This window comes from Triticum aestivum, chromosome 6A (assembly GCF_018294505.1).
Source record: "Triticum aestivum cultivar Chinese Spring chromosome 6A, IWGSC CS RefSeq v2.1, whole genome shotgun sequence".
NCBI classification, from domain to species: Eukaryota; Viridiplantae; Streptophyta; class Magnoliopsida; order Poales; family Poaceae; genus Triticum; species Triticum aestivum.
Window position 1 is genome coordinate 99,324,026 of NC_057809.1, and position 24,268 is coordinate 99,348,293.

Below are 24,268 nucleotides of genomic sequence, written 5' to 3' on the forward strand. Positions count from 1 at the left end.
CCTCCTCCGTTGTCCGCCTCGTCACGACACGTCGCGCCGCGGGTTGCGGGAATGAGCCAAGCCGATGTCTAAATTTTTTGCCACACGACTGGTATACAAAAGGTTGCAGGGAAGTTGAAATTTTTTTTGCTGCTGGCTGTTTCACTTCGTCTCCCTCTCTTCGTTTCACCTTCTGTCGCTGCCCGTTCGCCAGCTTCTTCTGTGCCTATAAAAGAGAGGTCGCTCCTTTCGAGAGAGACACAGCAGAACATCCTCTTCCTCTCGCCACCGAGTTCCAATCTCTAAGCTGCTCCTGCGATTTTCCCCATCCCGGCTTGCGGTGTGCACCGCAGGTCGGGACAGTAGACCTCCAAAACCCAACCTCTTTGAGTCCTGTACGGGAGAAAGGTCATAAGGTTTTGGGGAGCGCTCTGCGCGACTACTAACTGGTTCATCACGGACGATTTGGACACCGACGGCCACTTTTCTAACGGCGACTTCTTCCCCGACATCGACAACCTCTTCAATGACATGGCCGGCGAGGACGTCGACCCCAAGAGCAGTGCTTCTGCCGCTGTTCCGTGCGTTCTCATACTCTTTCTGTTTAAGGTTCTGCCACAGTTTCTTGCTCTAGTGTCTGCTCTAGATATGTTCCGTTCTAGTTCATATATGCAGATGCCATTTACCTTCTCTGTGTCAGATTGCATGACTTGTTTTATCCCTGCTATAATAGTCATATTGTATCTAGTATTTCTATTAATAAAATCATTCGGTAAATTGCTCATATTTCCAACAAATCCGACCACACCTCATCGGGGGAACGAGAAATGTGTTCATTAGCAAGCATATCCAGCAAACGAACCCACGGTTCTGCGAGAGCATGCTGTGAATTTCGACCGAATCTAACGCGTGTCCATTTGTTGAATTGCGTGCGCGCACGCATAACGCAACCTGCAACTATGCCAAGTAAAGTTGCACGCACACCTGAAAGTTTTAACTGTAGTTTTGTCCACGACGCCGACAAGGCTTCATCATAATGCAGCAATTTCCAGCATGTCGGAGATGGGGGCAGTTTTCAGGATGTCGGAGATGATGCTGCCAGTAACTTCTTCGATGAGAAGCTCCCGTCTCGTCAGGATAGTGCCTGTGTGCAACATGTTCATCTTCCTGTTGCTGTCTGGAGTGCCAAGCACACAAGCCAGTGGATCCTCCTCAAATAATCCCTGCAAACGTGAACATAGAAGCAGGCACTTACTGAGTTACTGTTGGTTAATTTGGCTATCCGACCTCTTGTAGTACTACCGATGTTAAGGGGTATTATTTGGATCTGACAAGCTGCAAATAAAACTAAACTTACAACGTTTGCACTTGATTCGGCCTCACCATCGGCGTTGTTTGCTTTAGACTTCTCCACCCTTTCTATAACTTTCTTCTTCACCACTTCTATAAGCTCCTCCTTCAACCTCTCCATAAAAGCGCTGTCCACATACAAATGGCGTTGGCGCCACCTGAAAAGTTGCTTCTCTTGATGCTCATCACTCAACAGATGATCAGCTACATAGTGCCTCTTCAGAACTTCAACCAGTGATTTGTCAGTGCTATGGTTATTGAGTATTCTGTGAATGGATCAAATTGTTAGTTGAAACAGGCTTGTCAGATATTGAGGAAAAAGATGTAAAGCGTCATTAGTTCACAAACTGTACATTTTAGCTAGCTCCCTCTTCGTGTGTTCTTCTCCATGCTCCAAAACGATTGCAGCAAAATCCTTCTGGAGGTCATAATACTGCATCTTCATGTACAAGGAAAAACAACCTGAAATATAGCTTCATCGAATTAGCACTTCCAGTGCAAAAGACAAAACTTTGGTTCATGGACACGGTATAAAGAAAGAGTCAACCATGAAATGATTTCTGAGGTTGAGTCCATGTTCGTGTCCAGATCATGCTTTATGGCACAAACTAGAAGCTGGAACACGCTAGCAGGTTCAGTTAAAACCCAAAATTTGAAAGGTTCTACTTGTTAGTGCATATATAACATAAAATGCTTTTACAGACATCACTATGAATATTAATTTACAGGGGCCAGTGGCAGGTTAAAAGCCTTTGGGTTTACCGCAGCCGTAGCCCAACATCAGTATTCCAGGAGGACGTGGAACCCCAAGCAATTTCTGAACTGCACAAAAGAGTATAAGTAAGCATCTGCATGTATGATACCAACGGCGAGTCCCTGCAGCAGCAAACTCAACAATCATAGTTGTGTAGCTTTACTCTGTTCAACACCTGTGCACTCGAGGATATTTGTTTCATTTTTCCTGAACTGAAATAGGCGTTCGATTGAGGTGGTATTCTGTTCTGAATAGCTTACTAAATGAGTGGGAGCATAGGCTAACAAGCATAACAACTAAGAGCCTGTTTGGAAGCTCTCCGGACTCTCGACTCCGCTCCGCGCGAGGAGCTGGGTTCGAGATGCTCCGCACGATTGTGTTGGCGCTCCCTCCGCTCCGGGAGCAGCAGTTGGGGAGCGGAGGGGATCGGAACAGGGCCTAAGTACCCCTGTTCCTAAATAGGCGGTGTATCTTTGTGCTTACAAATACAATCAAACTTCTCTAGCTTCGCATTGTACTAGGAAATATTCAATTTGGTGGCGTGAAACTAACACCTTTTGGGTTTTGCTTGAAAACTATTTTCGTAATATCGCGATTTTATAAAAGTCTACTCTTTTCATTCTGCAGGTATAATACAAGTTCACTCTATCATTTCTATATGCAGAGCATAACAGCAAAGACCGTGTACATATCCACAACATTGGTAAATTTGTATCAAAACTGGTATATATATCTCTTAACGTGTATGTTTGCTAAGACATTCTTACATGCAGTTTTTCTTTTGAACTAAACCGAACAAGAGGTAGTACTACCTTCATACAGAATTTAACACAAATTTGTACTGTATCTCGCATGAAAAACTTCAGGTGATTGGTTCTCATTTGCTACGGCCACAACAAATCAAGCAATCGGTTACTTGTAGATCGACAAAGGATTCACCTTGTCCCGTCGCAAACCAGAGAGCGAGCAATCCTCCACCGACGCCTGATGCCGCGCCGCTCGCGATGCGTGCCACGGACGCGACCAAGCTGCATCTTTGGAACAGCGTATCGTCCACCGAGCGCACCGGGCCCTGCAGCAGTAGCCCCCCAAATCAGGAACCCGCCGCCATCAATAACCAGAGCATCAAGCACCGGGCTCTACGAACAAGAGGAAGAGCAGCAGTAGCAGTGCGGACGTACCTGGTCACGCATGGAGATGTCCAGATCGCGCATCACACCATCACCCCATCGGCGCTGCATTGGCGACGCAAAACGCACGCACGTCGCACGCCCGTCAAAGCACAGAGGAGGAGGAAATTAACGAGACGTTCGGCCGCGAGGGCCGAGAGAGGAGGCGTTTCCGGCGAACCTCGCCCCGTAGGTGTGCGGGGACCTGCTCCAGGAACATCGCCGGCGGCAGCTCCTGCGTCGTCGCCGCACCCGGGGGAGACTGCAGCGATTTGGGTTGCGAGAAGTGAGGGACAGAGGATGCCGGGAGGGCGCTCGGGGCGTTCGGGGCGTGTTTGGTTGCCGCGTGCAACAGTGCCTGCATCCCATACACTTTTCTACTCAGCCTGATTATGCAAATGCAGCCTCAAATACATCATATGCATGTTGTTTGGTTGCCTGCATGGATTGAAACACACTGCCTGATGTTTGGTTGGTTGTAGTCCACAAATCCAAAACATGATGTTTGGTTGTATGCAAGGTCTGATGTGTGGTAATCTCTTTGGCTAGTTGGTGAGGTTACCACCACACTTCGGCAGCACACATCATAAGCAAAACAGACTATAAACAGAGCATAACATAATTCAGATATAAGCAGTACCACAAATATAACAGTTCAACGCATAAACCATCAACTAGCATAATTTGATAGTACGCTCGAAAGAGGTGGCCCGGCCCTACTCCTTGGCGCGAAGGCGTCGTCGTGCTTCCCGCACTTGTTGACGACCTCAATGTCATCGTCGTCGAAGATGATGACCTTGAGGGTGTCGGGAGTGAGGAGCTTGAACGTCACCATGTAGCCGATCTTAATCTGATGAACGGCTTCGTAGGTGGCCCAACCCTGATCTAGTGTCACACTGCCGTTCATCAGCTTGACCGTCATCTTTCAGGAGCAACCGGTGTTGTTCCTGAACTTGAACTCCGTCGGCACCGGGACGAAGTGCTTGGTGAAGTCCAGGGGTATGGGGATGCACTTGAGCTTCGGTGCAAGGATGACCTTGCAGAAGTGAGTTGGGTCATCCTCCTGATGGTAGTGGCCGTAGTTGCGGCCCTTGTTGCTGGGGGGCTCCTCCATGCCCTCGCCGTCGACACCCTCAGGCGTCTTCGGGTCTTCCTCGGCGGTGGGCGGCAGCTCAATCTCGTCGGACATTGGGTGAGGGGGCTGCTTGCCCTTGTTGTCAACGGCCGGAAGCACCTCCGTGTCCTCGATCTGCACACAAGTCATGGAGTCAAGCATTGCACAGAGTTCATGGCTAATTCAAGAGCTTGTAGTAAAAACGGCATGCCTGTCACTCTTCTCCTCCTCTTCATCCCCCTATATTTACTCACCCTGCCCATCACTATTTACCCACCCCCTCTCTTCTCTCATTGTCAACCTTCCTCCTCCCCATCGCCATGAGCTCGAGCTCGAGCTCCAATGCCAACCCCTTCCCTTGGGGTATTGGCTGGAGGGCCTTCTTCCTTGGGTGGACGGCTAGTGACCGGACCAAGTTCGAGAACACCATGGAGGTGTGCTCGAACTTCGGCTCCATGGCTGACATGCAGAACGAATCGAATGCCGTGGTCATGAAGGCCAGTAAAGAAGAGCTGAAGACGCTAATTCCCGACCCAGCGAAGGGCGCGATGGCAGTTAACATCATTCGTTGGGCCATGAATCAGGCCGTCTCCGACGACCCTAAACAGAGGAAGAAGTGGCGCAAGTATAAGACCTAATGGGCTCCTAATGACCGGCGCGCCGCAGTGTACTGGGAGACAGCTATCACGCCGCTGGCGGTCATCGGCGGGGAGCTTAAGGAGGAGGAAGAAGAGGCGATGCACATGCCAGCTAGGGCGCCGGAGCCAGTCCGTCCTGCCTGGCAGATCGACCTGGACTCCGCCGAGGACGATGAGGACGACCCGCCGGCCCGCACGGCGATGAAGAAGAAGATGAAGGCCAGCGGCTCGACCAGCCGCTCCGCACGACGGTGACGGTCGCCGCGGTCAGCCGGTGTCCGTTGTGTACCGCCTTTCCCCCTATTTCCCTATCCCCCAATCCCGAAATCTACCTTATGCATTCGGATCTTGCATGTGTGAACTCGTATGAACTGCTTAGAACTAGTATGAACTACCCCTATGCTTATCTACCTCTATTCCCCATTTCCCTCCGCCGTGGATCGAATCTAGCGTGCATGTCGAAGAGAGAGAAGTGCTTACCGCTATTGATGGAGTCCGGTGGTCTTCTTCCTCTGCTCCGATCCGCCGCCGCCGGTGATGGAGTCTGGTGGTCTTCTTCCTCTACTCCGATCCGCCGCCGCCGGTGAGAGTTGGGAGAGTGGGGAAGAGTGGGGAGAGGGAGCGGTGAGGGGCGGTGAGGCTAATAACTACCGGTGCTTCGGGAAGCAAAGCGGCTTCTCGAGGGTGGTCGCGCGCGTGCAGCCGCGCCCGCCCACGTGCACCACTCGGGCCTGGCCCTGGAGAAACTGCCGATTTCTGAATTCCCAGCAAGGCAGGCCCAGAGGTGCTTTATGTTTCGTGCTATGCATGCCCAATAGTAAAACCAGGCAACCAAACAGCCCGTTCGCTTCCCGCGCGGGCCTGGTTGGGCTTGATGCGGGCAATCAAACACGCCCTTGATTTGTGGGGCGGGATTTTTCACTGTTTCTGTTTCATCAGCATCCAGCAGGGCTGCCGCGCGCTTTTTTGACCGGAGTCGGTAGGTGGGGCTCGTGCAATGTGCGCCTGGTGTCCTTATTGGTCCGATGTGAGAGGTTTCCAGTTCCTTCAAAAGAAAAAGTGTGCTAGTGGTAAAATTATTGTTTCTTCTTTGTGAGGCCAAAGCTGAGGTGATTTTGATGGTAACTCCAACGTTGGATCACATTTTATGAGCCTATCTATCTAAATTTAAATGAGCCTTGCTGCTTCCATACAACCCCCTCCAAAAAGATGTATAAAAGGCAATATGGAATTTGGCAAAACATACACACTTTCATATGCATTGGGGTTGGCCCGCCAGACCCTATATGGCATACGTGTGCGCCATATGTTTGGCTATCCTACCTGCCGGTCCCTCGAATAAAAAAAGGAACCCCCCCTCCCAAAATCTGAAACCGTAACTATCCATTGTCGTCGTCGCGACTCCGGCCGGCGGCCATCTCCAGTCATCGGCAGTATGCTCACCGGCCACATCGCACGAGTCGGCATCCACACCCCCTACTCACACACGGTGTCGTGGTCGTCGCCCTCCACGCAATTGGCGGTGCCAGCACGCCGTCGGCGGCGCTCCTCCTCTACACACATCGCTGCCCCTCGTGGAAGGTTCCATTGAGGAACTTCTTTCTCTCCCATGCCGTCGACCAACACTAGGACCAAATTGGTGCCTACTTCCCAAACTTTAAGGATGTCGGACAAGGGGATCCTCTGGCACCCCTCCTATTTGACATCATAGCTGGTGGCCTATCTTTGTTTGTCAAATAGGGTCAATAAGATAATTTAATTTCTAGACTTGTTTTTCATTTAGTTGATGGAGGTCTGACATTGTTGCAATATGTTGATGACACCGTTTTCTTATGAAAGATGACCTAATTGAAGCCAAAAACTTGAAATACATTCCATGTGTTTTTGAAGAAGTTTCAGGGCTCAATTCATAAGAGTAAACTATTCTACTTATTAGGAGAGACAGTAAAAGAGAACAACAATATAAGTAAAATTTTACATGTGTTGTTGGGTCTTTGCCTCTGCAATATCTAACCTTACCTGTAGATTTTCAAAGAGTTACCGGCCTATAGATTTTAAAAGACTCAACAAATCTTAATGGGATTTTGTGGAGGAGAAAATTGAGAAAAAGATGACCCTTTGAAAAGGAAACATTCTATCTAAACAATAGATGGTCACATTGACCAATTCATGTCTAACTACCATCCCTTTATACATGATTTCCTTCCTGGAAGCCCAGAAAGGACCCTTGAGTAAAATGGAACTTTGCGCGGGAAAGATGGTGTGGCAAGAGAGCATGAATAGAAGAAAGTATCGTTTGGTGAATTGGGACACAATGTGCTTGCCCAATGACTGTGGATGCCTTGATTTACTTGATCTACAAGTGATGAACCAAAGTTTTTTGTGCAAGTGGCTCTGGAAACTAAAGAACACATGTGAGGTTTGGTATTAATTGTTGTCAAACCTTGCCCGGTATAGGTGCTAGAGTTGGAGGCCCCCACTTTTGGCAGAGCCTGGTTAAAGTTAATCCCATGTTCCAAGGATAGCAGAGATATCTCTAGGTGATGGTGCCACTACTTTGTTTTGGGAAGATATATGAGGTGAGGACATACCCTTAATTAGCTGGATTTTTTTCCATATTGTATGCATTTGCTTCATGAAGATGATAATTCTGCAACACGTTAAAAGTGAAGATTTGGAAGCTTACAATTCAAGAGGACTATGTGGGGTGAAACCGTTGAGCAATGAGACGATCTCATAAATTTTGTGGATGAAGTTACTCTTTCCCAGAAGAGAAATAGTGTCAATGCAAACTAGGTGCCAAAGATTATTTCTTAGTCATTGAATTTTACCTTCAACTCAAAGCAACTGATTTGGTGGGATATAGACATGTCTATAAGGTGAACATGCTCCTTAAAATCAATATATGATCATGGCTAATGCTCAATAACACAAAGACAATCTATTTATGAGGGGTTTGACTCGAATTGATCAATGCCATTTTCGTGGGCATGTAGAAACATTGAAGCATCTTATGTTTTGAATGTAGTATGTCCAAATTTACTTGGATAGCTTTTATGTTCGCCCTTGACCTGGTTAGTCTTCCCGAGAGTTTGGATGACCTGGTGGGGGAATGGTTAAACCTCTTTCCTCCTGGTCAATGTAAAGTAGCTCTCCTGGGTGGGACTGCTTTGTGCTGGACCATTTGGAAAACTAGAAATGCAGCATGCTCTTTGAATGAAATTTTCCTGATGATCCTAGAGCTGTCATTTCCAGAATGTGTCATCATCTTATCAACTAGGCCATCTTGTAGAAAATCCAAGGGCAAAGAAGCATTGATGAAGACGTCGTCCTGATGATCAAGCAAGTGATGACAAAAATCTACAGCAGTAGACATGGCTAGGCATCAACGATCCCATAATTAGATATGGAGCAAGCTAAAAAACCTTCATGTTATGATCATTTTGAACTCTAACTACTGGTGCATTATCCTCGTCGTTACATTATATTTCTCTTGGTGATTGTAATATGACTTTAGGAGCACTCCCTCTGTTTGGAGGTTGTCATACCCATGCCTGGCTTCTTGCTAAGCATTTTAGTGTTCAGTTGAATTTTTGGTGTCTGTCATGTAAATTGATGGGTTGTTAACGGAAATCAACAAGGAGGCTCGTTACTTAAGAAAATTATACATTATAGTGAGTTTAGAATTTTGCTTGCCGACAAAATAATAAGTCTCTCAACAAAAATGTAATAGGAGCTAGATACATTCAGGTAGACTTTCATCCTAGCATCATAGAAGCATTCCATGCCAAGCTAGGGTTCCATAGGGCCATCCGCCACGAATTTCGTCAGTTCCCCTCACCCTGCCATGTTGGAAGGTGTGGGGCCCTTGCATCTCTGTGGGCGTATTCGGAAATTTTAAAAGCATGATCTCTTTAGTCTTCATCGGGTAACGTCCTAGTGGAGAGTGCAATGACATTGATAACAAAGGTTGTAGGATCGTAAGTAGGTTTAGAGGAAGTAATTAGACTACTTGACCAGATAAAAACATAACATTTTCACAGTTTTAGTTCCTGGCAAGTTTTTAGCAATTTCACAAGTCTTGTTGCACCCTACACATGCAAGTCTAGATAGTAGGCAGCGAAAAGTAAAGATTTTGCATATGAGCGTAAAGGAGGGGTCGGAGAAAATAATGGTGATTTTTGGCGTGGTTCTGATAGATGGTGCTATCGTATGTCCACGTTAATGGAAACTTCAACCCATAGAGGGTAATGGCTGGGCGAGTCCACGGTGGGCTCCGCCCACAAAGGGTCCATGAAGTATGCCATCATGGTTTACGTCCACGAAGTACTAGCCTCACTCATGGTAGATCTTCACGAAGTAGGCGATCTCATTGCCCTTACAAACTCCTTGGTTCAACTCCACGAGCTTGGAGGCTCCCAAGTGACACCTAACCAATCTAAGAGACACTATCTTCAAAAGGTAATAGATATTGTTGTTGATGATGAACTCTTTGCTCTTGTGCTTCAAAAGATAGTCTCCTCAATACTCAACACTCTCTCACAGATTTGGCATGGTAGTAGGAGAAGGGTTGGAGTGGAATGCAACTTGAGGGGGCCAAAAATCAATGATCAAATGGTTGGAGTGGACCCCCCTTGATTTCAACACAAGTGTACGTGGTTCTCTCAGAATTGGACATGAGAAGTGGTAGTTTCGTCCTGATTGCTCTTTGAGAGTTGGTGGAATGGGTGGAGGTATATATAAGTAACACAAAAAATCTAACCGTTACACCCCTTTATGCACAACTTGGTGGGACCGGGTGTAAACACTCGATGAGACTGGCTAGTGCAAAAGGTTTGAACTTTAGGCTTTTCGGTGAGACCAGATGGAATAGCTCAGTGAGACTGATGGGTGAATATGACCTAATCACTTTCCACACTTCGGTGAGATTGATCAAAACCACTCAGAAATTCAGAGATGAAATCGATAGGCAACAGAAGGTTGGCAAGTGCTCTTCAGTGAGACCGAAGGGTTATCTCGGTGGGACCGAATTGCTAGGGTTAGTTAGTGGCTATGTCAAGTGTTTCTCGGTGGGCCCAACTGGATGTAGTTCGGTGGGACCGAGATAGACATTAGAGTTTTGAACATAGAAAGAAGTGAGAGTGTGACTGAGGGTTTTGGAGCAATATCGATCTCTAAGCACTTGAGCAAACAGTTCATGATCAAAACCTCATCCCTTTTAATAGTATTGGCTTTCCTATGGACTCAATGTGATATTTGATCACTTAACCAAAAATTTAGTCTTGGAGCTTTGCCAATGTTTGCCTTCGCATTTTGAGGGGTCCACATTCACATCTTATTGCCATACCTAGATTGAACTTTCTGAAATATTATGTGAGTAGGCATTAGTTCAATGATGCATATGTTGTTATGAATTATCAAAACCACCCCGGGATTAGTTGCATTTTCAAACGTACTCTGATCTTCTCCTGCTACGACGAAGTCTTATGGAGTGGGACCATAGATCGAGGTAGTTCGTGTCTTTGTAGGTTTGATGCGCCGAACCTTGCGGATTTTAGGTTTATGTGTCCATGCAGATTCATTTATACGGATCTGACGAGTCTTTGTTAGTGTTTTATATGTCGTTTTATTGATGCGGTCTATTATGACTTTGGAGTCATACTTTGACATTATGTTAAAGTTCTTGTGCTTTGATGCCTTCTACTTTCAGGTGATACCCCGACCCGAGCACTTTGATGCTCATGTCTTTTCATCCTTATGGATAGGCAACCTAAGAGGGTTTCAGTCAAATTTGTGTTGGTGCACGAGTGGCGGTGTCGCTTCTCCAACCTAACTATAGTCTCTTTCGCAAAGCCTTGACAACATTTCGTGTTGCAAAAACTGATACCATAAAGAAGATGATTCTGAAATTTTCACAATAATTCTTAGTTCTAGGAGTTATTTTATATTTATGATCCAAATCATTGTACCTGTAGTTTTGAGAAGTTTGAATAAAGTTACATGTCCTCCTTTTCTTTTTTCAAGAAAAACATGCCATGCCTGGCCACACTCGAGTCCAGGCCCAACCCCGTGTGGCGTGGAGCGACCCGACCGAGAGACGAGGGGAGGCGTTCCCCGCCAAGCTCGCGGCGTCCCCTCTCCTCCATTCCCGCGCTTTGATCCCCACCACCACCCCACCCCACCGCGCCATCCTCCATCCCATCGTCCTCGCCGCCGCCGATGCGTTCCCTCCCCCGGCCTCCCCCTCCCCCGCCTCCGCCACACGATGTTGCACACCACTCCGATCTTGACGGAGGCCAAGCGGCACGACGCCGCCGGCAAGAAGGCGGTCGCCCTCACGGCCGCGATGAGGCGCTCGGGGCCCAAGGGTCGCGGCAGCGGAGGGGGCGAGGCGGAGGGGAAGGCGGCCGTCGCCGTCGACGGCGACAAGAGCAGCCAGCACGCGCTCAAGTGGGCCGCCGACCACGTCCTCTCCCGCTACCAGCCCTTCTTCCTGGTCCACGTCCGCCGCAAGAACGCCGCGCTCAACCCCGCCGGTACGCTCTCCATTTGGGGCTTCATCTGGCCGGCCGTGGAAACGATGGGATCGATTTTGATAGTACGGAATTATAGCAGATTCTCAAATATGCGATCTACGCGTGTGCAGGCGGGAAGCAGTTCTCCACGTCGCACGTGCAGGAGGATGTCGCGGCTTGTTTTCTGGCCCAGCTGGACCTTCAGACCAAAGAGCTGATGCTGCCTTTCCAATGCTTCTGCAGCAGAAGAGGGGTATGCGTTTCCTATTTCATCATCACTTTGTGTCTGGTTACATTCAAAATTTCAGCAAATTATTGTGCCCCTGTGTTTCAAAAAATCAATATGCTTTCATCGTTTTGCCAAACGAGCTGAATTTACAGCACAATTTCCATGCAAAAATGTAACCATATCAAACTTATTTGCATTTGGACCCACCAAACCAAGCGGTGTACATTCTACCTTTATTTTCAGATTTGTTTGGGAATTTCTCTAGGAACGAGCATGAAAGCTTATTTTAAGCTTTAATAGTAATATAAGAAGCACTAGATAAATGTCAATATAAAAAAAACCGATACCACAAGTGCCAAAATATCGAGTAAATGTTCTTTCTGCATTTGTGGCTGCTCATGAATCCCAGTTAGTGCCACAGTTGTCTGATGTGCAGATAAATCTAGTAATTGGGTGCCATCATAAGTTACTAACTCCCTTTTGGCTGACTTACTTTAATATCCACAGTTGCAATGCAGGGATGTCATTCTTGATGGAACAGATGTGTCGAAAGCTATCGTGGACTTTGTTGTAAAATATAATGTTGACAAGATTGTGCTGGGAGCATCATCTAAGAGTGCATTTACAAGGTGATTTATATACATTACAACAACTTCTCTGTGTCATTATCTCTTATTTGATGGTACTCCTTTTTAGAGCAAAACTTGCCGTACTTTGATGAGCTCAATAATTTTCTTAACCATCGCAGAACAATTTGGAAAATGGATGTCGCTACATCTGTTACAAAAAATGCACCAAACTTCTGTTCAGTGTATGTGATTGCAAAAGGAAAGTTATCTACTTTTAGGCCAGCCACTCATGCAATCGACAATGATACAAGCAAAGAGGATATGAAATCTGATGCACCTGGCAATGGGCCTTTAGCTGTACAAAGTTTGTATTTCACTTGACACTTTTATTCTTATAGATGTACTACTCCCTCCGTCCCAAAATGAGTGTCGCTGATTTAGTACAACTTTGTACTAAACCAGCGACACTTATTTCGGGACGGAGGGAGTACAATATTTATCTCTAATAGGTTATTCTTTGTTTGCTCATGAAGCACACGTGTAATTTGCAGGTGAACCAACACCCAAGTTCCCTGGCGAAGAACCTTCTTACAGGTGAGTCTACATCCCTAACTATCACAAATAGGGTGATAGATAGGTCTTCTACAATGCTCTACTTACCTGCCTACCAGAAAGATTATGGTCCATTCTAAGCTGTTGATTGGCTGAGCTTTGTTTACCGGAAACTGTAGGGAGATCATGGCATTAAATTTTGTAGAAAAATATGTAATAGAATATGCACAAAGTTACAACGGTTGAGGATATACAGGGAAGGGTCTTGCGTAAGTACTACATGTACAGGGATTCGAGGCTGAGCTTAGTTTTAGTTTAATGAAAACCTTGTAGAATTACATGCATTAGTCGGTTCACCCAAAAGCTCAAGCTGATGAGAAAGGTGTACAATGTAACACTGCCGTCATTTATGGCTCTCTTGGGCCTAATGTGGACTGAAAGTAGGCTGCGATATTTATTTATTTATTTTCATTTTCTCTAGCTGGGCCTCGACCTCAAGTCTTGTGTGGTTTCATACTATGTAGAATTATGCACAAGACAGTTCACCCCAAAGCTCATGCGATGGAGAATGCTGGACCATATACTTAAACAAATCTAACTATATGGAAACACCAATTACATTCATAAAGTATAAAATACACAATACGTTCCTACAACCATACCATTATATGCCAAGCCCTTTTAGGTGGCCATACCATACTAGAAACCATGAGCAAATCTAAACCTTGTGAACTTTACTTTCTTGCACAGCATGGTTGAAATAATTCCAAAACAGAATGTATGCAAGCCAATAAGTAAATGTTAAGTTTTATATATTATAAGCTAACTTGATATTTAATATATTATAAGCTAACTTGATATTTAATATTTAATACAGTATGGAATTTCCTTTTGGTGTCTTTCCCTTCTTAGTATGGGATTTCCCCTCAGTCTTTTCCCTCTCTGAGAATATCATGAGATTTGAAGTACCAGTAACAAAAACCAAGAACAATGGATTTAACATTCAAAACATTGATGAATATTTCAGCATAGAATATTATGAGAAATCCAGGGTATGTATAATTTGCAACATATGTTATTTCAAATATAATAGAACTTGAACCCCATATTTTTTTTTGGCAATCTAGTCATGCCTCATGATCTAAGTAACTGTACATACTTTGCCAAGTATTAATGCAAATAATTTAAGGATGTCATTGGCTCCAATTAGCTTCTTCCCTTTTGTATATTGGAGTGTTTATGTTTGATCATTTCCAAATAATGTTGATGGATCATGTGCAAGGACAATTTTATCCTTTTGAATGTCGAATTTGACTCTTACCCCCTACAATGCAGCAATGTAAAATATGACCATAGCCAGTAGAATAAACCCAACTATTCACGACCATTTGTCGAGCTATTTTCTATGCAGCTAAAGTTCATAGCAGATATCTTATTTTATATGTCATATCGGTTAATTAACTATTTCTAATTTTAATGTTCCCTTCGATGTTGCGAAAATTGTGAATTACCGTTTCTATTTTGGCTTGTATTTTTTTTGAGGGGGATAGTTATTTCTTATTCTATTTGATCTCGGGTCAGGCTGATGTCGACACACGCTGCTGCGCACATCGGTACCAATTTTGATGAAGCAGCACAACATGGCAACCTCAAGGCACTAGTTCAACAGAGAAGTGCCGATTCACATCTTTCAAAAACATCTTCATGTCCAAGTGAATTCATAAGAGTTGTGAATAAACAAGGCAATCATTTGTCTCCAGAATATCCCGAGAATCGTAGAGAAACCTTGTTTTTGCTAAATAAGGACAATGAGCATCCATTCCAGGCTCCACATGAAGAATACTTGGGCATTGATGATAATGCACTTAGTCTTGAATATAATGCCTATGGCTCTTTAACCCCAACTGGAGAATGTGCTTCAGCAGCTTCGAACTATCAAGCAGTATGATTCGAGCATTTCTACCAGAAGCTTTGTATCCTAATTCTTTATGGCATACGGAACTGCTAAAATCAGTTATATACAAGTCTTACCAACACCATGTCATTTGTAGGATGATGTGAAAGCTGATCTGAGGCAATTTCAGAAAAGGAATGGCAATATGCTTCGGAACTACAAAGAGGTACCGGTTATTGTTTACCATTTTGTGTCTTTGGTTCTGATCTTGCACTAGATCTGAAGGAAGCATTCTTTTGGGATCGCAGTTACCTCTTGGGGACGAAGATGGGACAGAAAACTTGCATGCCGTTGATGAACGAAAAGATGGTCCTTTACTTGGTAGACAAGGTGCCAAACCGAATTCAGCGGTTCGTGGCCCAAAGCAAAACCTCTTGACACTTGAAACTTTATCTTCCGACCCTCAGCATAGAGAAAGAATCACAGAGGAATTTATGGATCACAGTGCCCAGAAACAAGTTAACCCAATGTTGCGACGCTTGCCTCCAAAATTTTTCTCACCTCGAAATGATATATATGGATCCACTCCTGAGGAGAAACATAAACTTGAATTGAACAGCAAACCCTTTCCAAGGCCAATTGAGACTAAAAGAATACTAGAGTGTCTCCCTACTAGATTAGAGTGCAGATTGTATAATCCAAATGAAATCGCGAAGGCGACCAATAATTTCTCAGAAGACCTGAAGGTTGGGGAAGGAGGTTATGGACCAGTCTATAAAGCTACACTTAGTAATACCCCTGTTGCAGTCAAGATTCTTCACTCCAATGTAACTCAAGGCCTGAAACAGTTTCAACAGGAGGTATGGTCATAGCTCATTTTGCTTGACAAAACTGCCTTTTGCCACTACAATTTCTCTTTTCCAAACTAAAAGAGAAATGTTGTCAGGATATGTATTGGCATTAGGGCCGGTTTGGAAGAGAAGTATTTCCTGGCAAAGTTCAATACCAAAATTTTACCGGGAAATATCATTCTTCCGAACCAGCCCCTTACAATGTTTAACAAAACAAAAAAGGTTGCATCCACAGTTCCCGCACTTCAACTTAGTCAATTTTCTCACTACAAATAGCCAGATACTGAAGTCAAAGGCAACATTATTCGGATGGAGATAGCATTTAGCTGTATGATAATGCAGTGATTTTTTTAAAACATTATAAAATGAAAGGATTTTGACTTTTTCAGTAATGTAATTGATAAGTTTTGTTATCATCAGATTGATCTGCTGAACAACCTTCGGCATCCCAACATGGTACAACTAGTGGGTGCTTGTCCCGAGTATGGTTGCCTAATATACGAGTACATGCCGAATGGTAGCCTCGAGGACCGGCTCTATTGTCGTTCAAACACTCCGCCACTGCCATGGCAGCTCCGTTTCAAGATTTCAGTGGAGTTAGCCACTGGCCTGCTCTACCTACACAAAATGAAGCCTGAAGCCTTTGTTCACCGAGACCTCAAGCCTGGGAACATCCTCCTTGGCGAAGATTTCGTCTGCAAGATCGCCGATGTTGGTCTCGCCCGCATCATCCCCCGATCGATGGATGACACAAAGACGCAGTACCGGATGACCGACGCAGCGGGGACCTTTTGCTACATTGATCCTGAGTACCAGAAGACAGGACTGGTCAGCACAAAATCTGATGTGTATGCCCTCGGCATTATCTATCTTCAGATGATCACCGCAAAGGACGCCATGGGGCTCGCCTACGCTGTATCTGATGCACTGGAAGAAGGGACCTTTGAGGATCTCTTGGATAGCAGAGTGACTGGCTGGCCGGTGGAGGAGGCGAAGAGGTTTGCCGAGCTTGCACTGAAATGCTGCGAGCTGCGGCATAGAGACCGCCCCGATCTGGAATCTGTTGTGCTACCTGAGCTAGTCCGTCTGCATGCACTAAGTGTGCCATCTGAACATCCTTCCATGGACCAATCCCATCAGCGTTCAGCCAGTGACAAGGTAAAAGAACTGACCAGTGGGTCGCCCTTTGTTGTCTCCATTGGCTTATGAACAATGTTTCGGTTTTTCAATTTGGCGATGGAAACACCGAAATTGTAACAAAGGAATTAGGATATCTTACATCTGGAAATTAGCTGAAATCTGTTAAATTTTTTGATGTCTCACCTAGGCTTTAACTCTCTTTTTTTCTACTAGGAATGCAGGATTTAATTTTGGTTGATGGCTTGTCTGAGATTCTTACCGAAGGGAGTGCGAAGGCAGGATCATTTTCAGCATAGCAATATGAGGACCAGGAGTAGGGCGTGTCAGCTGTCGCACTGGAACCTGGCAGCTGTTCCAACTTTGATGTAGATACTGCACTATCCCAGCAAAAAAATTCAGATTGTTGTAGTTCTTTCTCCGGAAATGTTTAAATCAACAAACCTGTACATTTAACATACAATTTTGTAGCTCACATCTGCTAGTACAGAAGAAGTCACACTTTCATGACCTGGATCAATCACATGCTACTTTCCTGTCATCCAGGGCCGAGGACTTTGATCCGGACTGGGAATTATGTAAACAGACTCGGAGAGAGATTTGCTGTAAGGACATATTTCTGACAAAGATTACTGTAAACAACAAGGGATCACATAAAGAACGAAAATGTTACATAATGGAAGACTCGGTCACACCTAAATTGTGCATTTCTTATCCACAATTTTTTGACGGAAAGCTACTCGGCCATTTTAGTGATTAACAACGACAGTTACATCGTTCAGAAGAAAAGGCAAAGAGGAAACTAGGGGGTTCATCGACCCAAGTACAAGCTTCAGGAAGTAGAGAAACAGACCTAGCTACCTCATGTGCCCCCAAAGTAGCTTCCCTTGGGCAGTGTTCAAATCTAGCTTTGTCAAATCCACTAGCTGTTACTCCCCCCGTTCTTTTTTATAAGACATTTTAGCCAGTCCGCTTTGAACTGTTATGGGCGTGTCTGAAATGTGTAAAACATCTTATAAAAGGGAACAGAGGGAGTACATGGCAGTCATGAAAAATATCAGAGCAGAGCTTGCTGTTGCTGATACACCACCATCACATAAAGTTTGGATAACACTCTCGCAATCAGATTGCAGTGTGATCCTATGGCTCTCATATCTTGAGCCAAGAATAACTCATTTACAGCTGCATATGCTTCAGCCAGAATGAGATCCAGTGCCTTGATGTGAGCAAGGCATCGATGAACAGTATGATGACTGGCCCCACTCTCCACACCGTCCGATCCAGGATCGACGGCCAGATCTGCATGAACAGTGGCAGTTCTACAGTGCTCGATGTACAGTCCCCCACCTACAGTGATCTGCGCTACAGTATCCCGTCAACAGTGTTCTGCGCTACAATATTTGATCTGAGCCCCCCCCCCCCCTTCCCTGATCCAACGGCTGGCTGGCCGCTAGTTACGCCGTGCCTTGCTGTGCGCAAGGCACTGGATCTCTGTCCGCTTCAGCTGTAAGCACGTCCAGAGCATTTTCAATGTTGAAGCTCCTTGCAGCGACAAAACTACCAGTGGTGTCTCATAATCACGCCGGTAGAGCCCTCCTTGGTCTCCGTGTTTGAAAGCAACACCAGCATTGAACATACGCATTCCTTCAGAGCATCTCCAACAGGATAGCCGTTTAGGCCACTTTGTCCCAAAAACGTTGCTCCAACAAACTATGTAAAAACACAACCATGATGGGAAAAAAAGTCGTTTCGGGCACCCTTTACATCATCTGTTGGTGCAACAACCACCGCGGTGATGTAAAATCTTATATCTCCTACCCTATATGGCTATATCAGTTTTTACATCACCATTTTATTCATCACCTGTTGGAGATGCTATGAGGATCAGGCAAATCCGCCGATGACAAGGTCGATCCGGGGATTTCTTTCGGCTCCTCCCATCGTTTACTTCAACACTAACGCTTCAATAGACATAGCAGCTCTAGGGACAGTTTGAGCATGTTCTCCCTGTGTCAGTTGACGCTGCTCCCACCAAATAAACCATGCCGCTTGCATTGCCATTTGATCCCTAGGACGCCCAACTTATTTATCATCTGTGTAGAGTATCTCATTATGGTCGCCCTTACCAGACAAGGAAGCGGCAACCTAGAATTAAACAGCCTCAGCGAGTCCCACCTCAAGTGTCTGTCCTCCCATTTCAGCTCCCCACACAATCCTGTAAATCTCCATGACTCGCTGCTACCATCCACCATGTCAATGTTTTTTCTCGACAAAGAGGATACCCCCGCCCTCTGCATGAGGACGATCGTCCGATTGCTTTAAGAGTAGTAAAATTGATTAGTCTTAGGCCTTTGATTACGTACTGTAGGGCGGTGTCCATTCATGCATGCCTTTTTAAACTTTTGCGAGAGTTTCATACACCATCCACCCCACCTCCCATGCTAGTTTAATTTCATCTTTTAATTTTAATCTATTGTATTTTGAACCAAAAGTCATAAATTATGTTTCGTTTGCATATATCTCCATTCACGACGAGAACTTTCGAACAAGACTAATCTTGAATACATTTCGACAACTTTTCCATTTTTCTTAAAAAAAAATCCAAGTTTCAAATATTGAAACTCGATAGTCGTACCATTAAGTTTTGCCAAGTTTCATCAAGTTTTACCAAGTTTCATATGTTTTTAGGGTTTTAGTGTTCTGAGCTTACGGCTTTAGGTTTAAGGTTTACATTTTAGGGTTTAAGTTTTAGTTTTGAAACCTGCTAAATTTATCATCATCCCTATCAAATTTTAGTAGTTGAAACTTGCCCGACTGTTCGATTTGCCTCACAATCCGCAAAGTCCTTGGATTCCGCATAATGGCACATCAAGTTTAAATTTTAGTTTCTACAACTTGCGATTTTTTTCGTTCGCTTGCACCAAGTTTTAGCACTTGAAACTTAACAGAATTTTAAAAACTCGTCAAAATGTATTTAAAATGAATCTTATTTAAAAGCCCTCGTCTCAAGAAATACAAATATGAAAACCAAATATAACATTGACGTTTGGTTCAAAAGATATAATTGATTCAAATTCGAAAGTCAAAATAAAAACAGCATAATGAGATGTGAGATGGGTGGAGCTGCCAAAAGTTGCTCACATGGACCCCATATAAGATAATTAGGTACTAAAGCACATGCAAAGACCAAACCAATTTCTGAATTGCTAAGCATTTGAACGGCCAGAAATCTTGGTGCCGCCACACCAACGTGCCACAAATCGTCTTCCTGCAGTTCACGTGAGTCTCAGACTAATATTTTCATACTCCTCAAGTCAGAAAAAATTTGTCCCTCATTGTTCCAAGTTTGTCCCTCAGATAGATGTATCTAACACTTTCATCCATTTTCAGATAAATTTTTTCCGGACGGAGAGAGTAGATCCCAGCCGCACTCCTCTAGAGCTCGCCAATATCATATTTTCATCGTGAACGATGACATCCTCACACTCCATCCTTTGCTTCTTCTTTGCTCGCTGTTTCTGAGGCGTAGACACATGGGCATCAGGTAACTTGGGTTAGCTACTATCCTCAAGGCGATAAGGCCAATTCCAACACGACAACACGACGACTCAAACAGAAGCGAATTATATTTGGATTGGCTAGATGGACAACAAAAATGTTCGTTTTTGCCTGCCGGTCCATAGGTCAGCCCAACCCGGAAGGACACATTTTGCGGACATACATATTTAAAAAAAATAGCCAACATAAGTCCAGTTTACATTAATTAAAACTTAAAATGTTAAATAGAAACATTAAAAAAAGTAGGCGGCAGAGGGTGAGGATCTAGGCATCGGTGTTGGCGTCCTCCTCCTCCTCAGTCAGGCTGACATACACTGACACCTCCATCCATGAGAAAGTCGTCTGGAAGGCTGTCAACGCTGCCAACCGCTAGACCGGCTGCTACGCTGCCTGCCGCTCGGCCTCCATCTTGCACTCGGCCGCCAACGCGCGCATCTCAGCCTTGTAAATTGCCGCTCCTCCTTCTCGGTCGCACCAAGCCAAACGGGTGTGTGCACGACACGTAGATGGGCACGGTGCTCGTCGATGAAATGAAGCGGGACTCCTCCGCCGAAGGCTCCAGCGTGGGCGGTGCTGGTGCCGGTGGCGGTGGGGGCGTGTTGGCCTCCATGACGGCCATAGATTTGGCCAGTGCCCGCGCATGGCCAGGCCACCTAGCCATCTTCTTGCGCTCCGACTCCCCAAATGGCTGCTGCACCTCCTTGCCCTCCTCCTTCACCGGCAACGGTGGACCACGGGTTGCACCCTTGAATCTTGATCGGCGGCGCAGGTTGTGCTCGGTGGCAAACCACGCGTCCCAGTTCGGTGATTCCGTTGTGTAGTTTGGGTGGCGGCGGAGCTCAGGTGGGAGGTCAGCACGGCGGCAGTGGATCTCTGCCGTCCGCGTGCAGTCTAATTGCGGCACCACGAAAGCGAAACCTTGTCGGGATTGAGGTGCCAGCCATACAACAAGTTGACGTTCGGCCATGACACCTACACGTGATGCTCCAAAAAATAATGGCAACGATGGAAGGGGATGTACATGCGCTGGTGTGTCGCCCGCGACGCCATGGTGAAGTTGGCCGGCGCCCCTGTGAGGAACCGGCCTCGTGGTCATGCGTGCCGCAGTGCTTGCTGAAGAACCCCATGTTGGCGGCGGCTAGAGCTAGGTTGTCGGGCAAATGGGTGATGTGCAGGCCGGAGACAGACACCGAGAGGAAGCACGGCACGCCCGTCTCGTGTCTGTGTGAACGTAAACCGAATCCAAATTTACGGTAGAAATGCGTCCAAATAAACCCATGACAAACAAATTTTATGTTTACGTTCGTACGACGTTGGGCCGTGGTTTTTTGTCTCAACGAACCAAAACGGACGAAATGGATGAGCTGACTTAAACCTTTTGTGCAACATGTTCCGGATCCCTTTTTTTTTACCCTTTTGGGGGACGCCTCCGGTGTTTGGTGAGAGCAACTGTTCCATGAGCTCCCACCAGCCCCTCGCGAGAACCTCTAGATGCACTGCTAGTGTCAGATCGATGTCATCGGTCATCTCTTCCTCCGTATCAAAGTCACGCTCACCAAACCACCGATCATTTTCAGTCCACATTTTTGTTCGACGGGCGAAACCGAAAAGGAAAGGTTCGACTATTCGAGCCCGACCGACCGTGTGGTAAACGATGATGATTAATTAGTCCTTGTTTACATTCATGAAGTTTGTTGACCTGCTCACTAGGGAAACGCTCATGGCACGCCGGTTTACTTGCTCATTTTACACGGCTCCTCTTACTTATGAGCTATGATGAAAATGAAAGAGGGTAAGTAGACGTGCTGCCACCTGCCAAATAAAGCTTGTCCAAAGAAAAAGAGGAGAGAAAAATGTACGTTCGTACGTAGTACTATACACACTTGAATGAATTACACAAGGACCTAATGAATGGAGTTTAACCGACGACTAACTAAAAGGTGTTTCTGTACAAAGTTTTCCCTGAATTGACCGCCGAAAAGAGGTTTTGTTTCGCCCTAAATTCACCGCCGAAAAGAGGGTTAACGGCGACGACAGAGACGTGTTCCTAAACTTTGCCGTGCTTTTCACCGCGTCAAAGTTCAAACACGGCGGCCGCCGAGTGGAAGTGGGCACGCCCCGCTGTCGCACTGCTGCTGTTCCGCGGCTGCTGTGCCGTCGCTGGCGACCTTCGCGCCGCCCTTGCCGGCGGCCTCGGCTTCGCCACGCCGCGACGACCCCCACGCCGAGAACGAGAGTCCCAAGAACGACGACATGGTGATGGCGGGCCACCGGCCGGACTGCCCGAGCCGGACGCTCCTGCTGCCCCGGCGCGTGCTCCCGCCGGCGCGGCCCTCCCGAAACGCTTGGAGGCTCTTCGTGCGCCGCAGCTTGCCCGCCGCGACGACCTCTCGGAGGACGTGCTCGGGCAGCCTCAGCGTGTACCGCTCCGCGCTCTCGGCCGGCGCTGCCGCGAGCGAGTGCCCCGTGGTGTGCGAGCGCGGGAACTGCGCGGCGGGACTCCGGCCGGACTTGCTGCGCAGCGCGCGCTTCACGCTGCCGATACGCACCAGCTCGGCCGCCTCCTCCCTCCTGACCCTCTCCTCCTCCGTCTCCTCGGCAGCATCGGTGATCACCACCGTCACTTGCTCCGGCGGCGCCGTGGGCGTTTCCTCCGCCGGCTGCGGCGCCAACGTAGCAGCTACGTCGTCCCGCTCCGGCGTCGCCGACGCAGCAGCAGCGCCGGATGCCACGGGGGCGTCGGCGCCGGGGACGAGATTCGCGCGGCAGACCGGGCAGGTGACGTGCGACGCGAGCCAGGCGTCGATGCAGTCGGCGTGGAACGCGTGCGAGCACTTGGGGAGGAGGCGGAGCGTGTCGTCGTCGTCGAACTCGCTGAGGCACACGGCGCACTCCAGCTCGCCCTTGCCGACCTTGTGCGCCTTGACGTCGGCGTAGGCCATGGTGGGGAGCGCCTCGAGCGCGGCGGCGTCCAGCCCTCTCATCCTCCTCGACCGCGCGGCGCCCGAGGTGAGGAACGCGATCCCGCCCACGCCCGGCCTGGCGCCGAGGTCCTCGCCGGGCCCGCCGAGCGGCCCGCCCGCGCATCGCCGGATGTAGATGGAGAAGAACCCGAGGAAGAAGAAGGCTGTGACGAGCACGACGATTATGACCGCCATGGACGGGTTGAAGTTCTGCGGGTCGAAGTAGCTCGGCCCCTTGCCGCTCTGCTGCGCGGCCGCGATATCGGCCGCCGCAGCGACGAGTATGGTGACGAGGAGAAAGGAGCTGCCGCCATTGCGGCGGCCGCGCGTCGGGTTCATGGATGGTGGTGGGTTTCTTCTCTTCTCTCTTTGGGTGCGGGACTGGGACTGGGAGTATTAACGGAGGCGGCCGGCGAGGGATGGTAGAGTGCGGAGTGTGTTCATAACTTCATATTCATATGTGGGCGGGGCCGTGGGAAGAAGATAAAAAGTCCGCGCGTGCCAAGATACGGTGAGGAGATGAGCAGGTGATCCAGCAGCCGCAAGGCCCGGCAAAGAGTCGTTAAATCCACCGCAAAACGGTCGCCGTACGAGAGGGAGAAGAAGATCGCTGTCGTGGATGATGTAGATGATACGGAAGAAATGGTTGGTGAGGTGCTGCTGTCGATTAATGAGTTCCATATTTTATTTTACTTTATTTTGAAAAGGCACACACTCCTCTCTAAAGATGACAGTTTTACCCATAGATACCCGACCTGAATGAATATGATTTGAATATAAATTTATACCTATGAGTAGAGTCCGAACCCAACTGGACTAATAATGAATATGACATGGATATAATTCTATAAGTGAACCCGACCAGTGAATATACTCGTCCATTTTTCTTTAATACTACTATATCTCTACTAATAAAAATACAAAGGAACTTCCCCGATCCCCACCAAGTAACTCCATCGCCCCTTCCCATTCTCATGTCCTCGGTAAACGACTCAT

General features: G+C 46.9%; 3 protein-coding genes across 4 annotated transcripts; 1 reads left to right on the forward strand and 2 right to left on the reverse strand.

Moving 5' to 3' along the window:
• Positions 1–734: 734 nt before the first annotated feature.
• Positions 735–4,174, reverse strand: LOC123129490 (uncharacterized). Its single transcript, XM_044549638.1, has 8 exons — positions 4,085–4,174; positions 3,434–3,610; positions 3,265–3,318; positions 3,023–3,155; positions 2,092–2,151; positions 1,683–1,791; positions 1,337–1,595; positions 735–1,202 (listed from the first exon to the last, which is right to left on the reverse strand). The coding sequence occupies exons 1-8, from the start codon at positions 4,172–4,174 to the stop codon at positions 1,011–1,013; spliced, it is 1,074 nt and encodes a 357-aa protein (XP_044405573.1). The 3' UTR covers positions 735–1,010.
• A 7,004-nt stretch (positions 4,175–11,178) lies between these two features.
• Positions 11,179–17,404, forward strand: LOC123132278 (U-box domain-containing protein 52). 2 transcript variants are annotated; one of them, XM_044552065.1, is made up of 10 exons: positions 11,179–11,540; positions 11,651–11,772; positions 12,256–12,377; positions 12,497–12,681; positions 12,869–12,911; positions 14,451–14,811; positions 14,921–14,989; positions 15,072–15,623; positions 16,035–16,772; positions 16,968–17,404. In XM_044552065.1, exons 1-10 carry the CDS (start codon positions 11,270–11,272, stop codon positions 16,980–16,982), a joined length of 2,478 nt encoding a protein of 825 aa, XP_044408000.1. In that variant the 5' UTR covers positions 11,179–11,269; the 3' UTR covers positions 16,983–17,404. The 2 variants fall into 2 exon arrangements, with proteins under 2 accessions (XP_044408000.1, XP_044407998.1); XM_044552063.1 differs by having other exon boundaries at positions 16,976–17,404.
• A 4,579-nt stretch (positions 17,405–21,983) lies between these two features.
• LOC123132279 (E3 ubiquitin-protein ligase ATL6) lies at positions 21,984–23,814 on the reverse strand. The gene has a single exon (XM_044552066.1). It carries the CDS (start codon positions 23,609–23,611, stop codon positions 22,391–22,393), a length of 1,221 nt encoding a protein of 406 aa, XP_044408001.1. The 5' UTR covers positions 23,612–23,814; the 3' UTR covers positions 21,984–22,390.
• Between the last annotated feature and the right edge of the window lie 454 nt (positions 23,815–24,268).

What these genes read in the sequence shown, in the direction of transcription:
- LOC123129490 (XM_044549638.1), bottom strand. Translation starts at nt 4,174, where the DNA reads ATGACGGTCAAGCTGATGAACGGCAGTGTGACACTAGATCAGGGTTGG. An exon ending in GATGTTGGGCTACGGCTGCG is followed by an intron (nt 1,792 to 2,091) that starts GTAAACCCAAAG and finishes GCTATATTTCAG; the next exon opens with GTTGTTTTTCCTTGTACATG. An exon ending in AAGAGGGAGCTAGCTAAAAT is followed by an intron (nt 1,596 to 1,682) that starts GTACAGTTTGTG and finishes ATCCATTCACAG; the next exon opens with AATACTCAATAACCATAGCA.
- LOC123132278 (XM_044552063.1), top strand. Translation starts at nt 11,270, where the DNA reads ATGTTGCACACCACTCCGATCTTGACGGAGGCCAAGCGGCACGACGCC. An exon ending in GCTTCTGCAGCAGAAGAGGG is followed by an intron (nt 11,773 to 12,255) that starts GTATGCGTTTCC and finishes TAATATCCACAG; the next exon opens with TTGCAATGCAGGGATGTCAT. An exon ending in TGCTTCGGAACTACAAAGAG is followed by an intron (nt 14,990 to 15,071) that starts GTACCGGTTATT and finishes TTGGGATCGCAG; the next exon opens with TTACCTCTTGGGGACGAAGA.
- LOC123132279 (XM_044552066.1), bottom strand. Translation starts at nt 23,611, where the DNA reads ATGAACCCGACGCGCGGCCGCCGCAATGGCGGCAGCTCCTTTCTCCTC.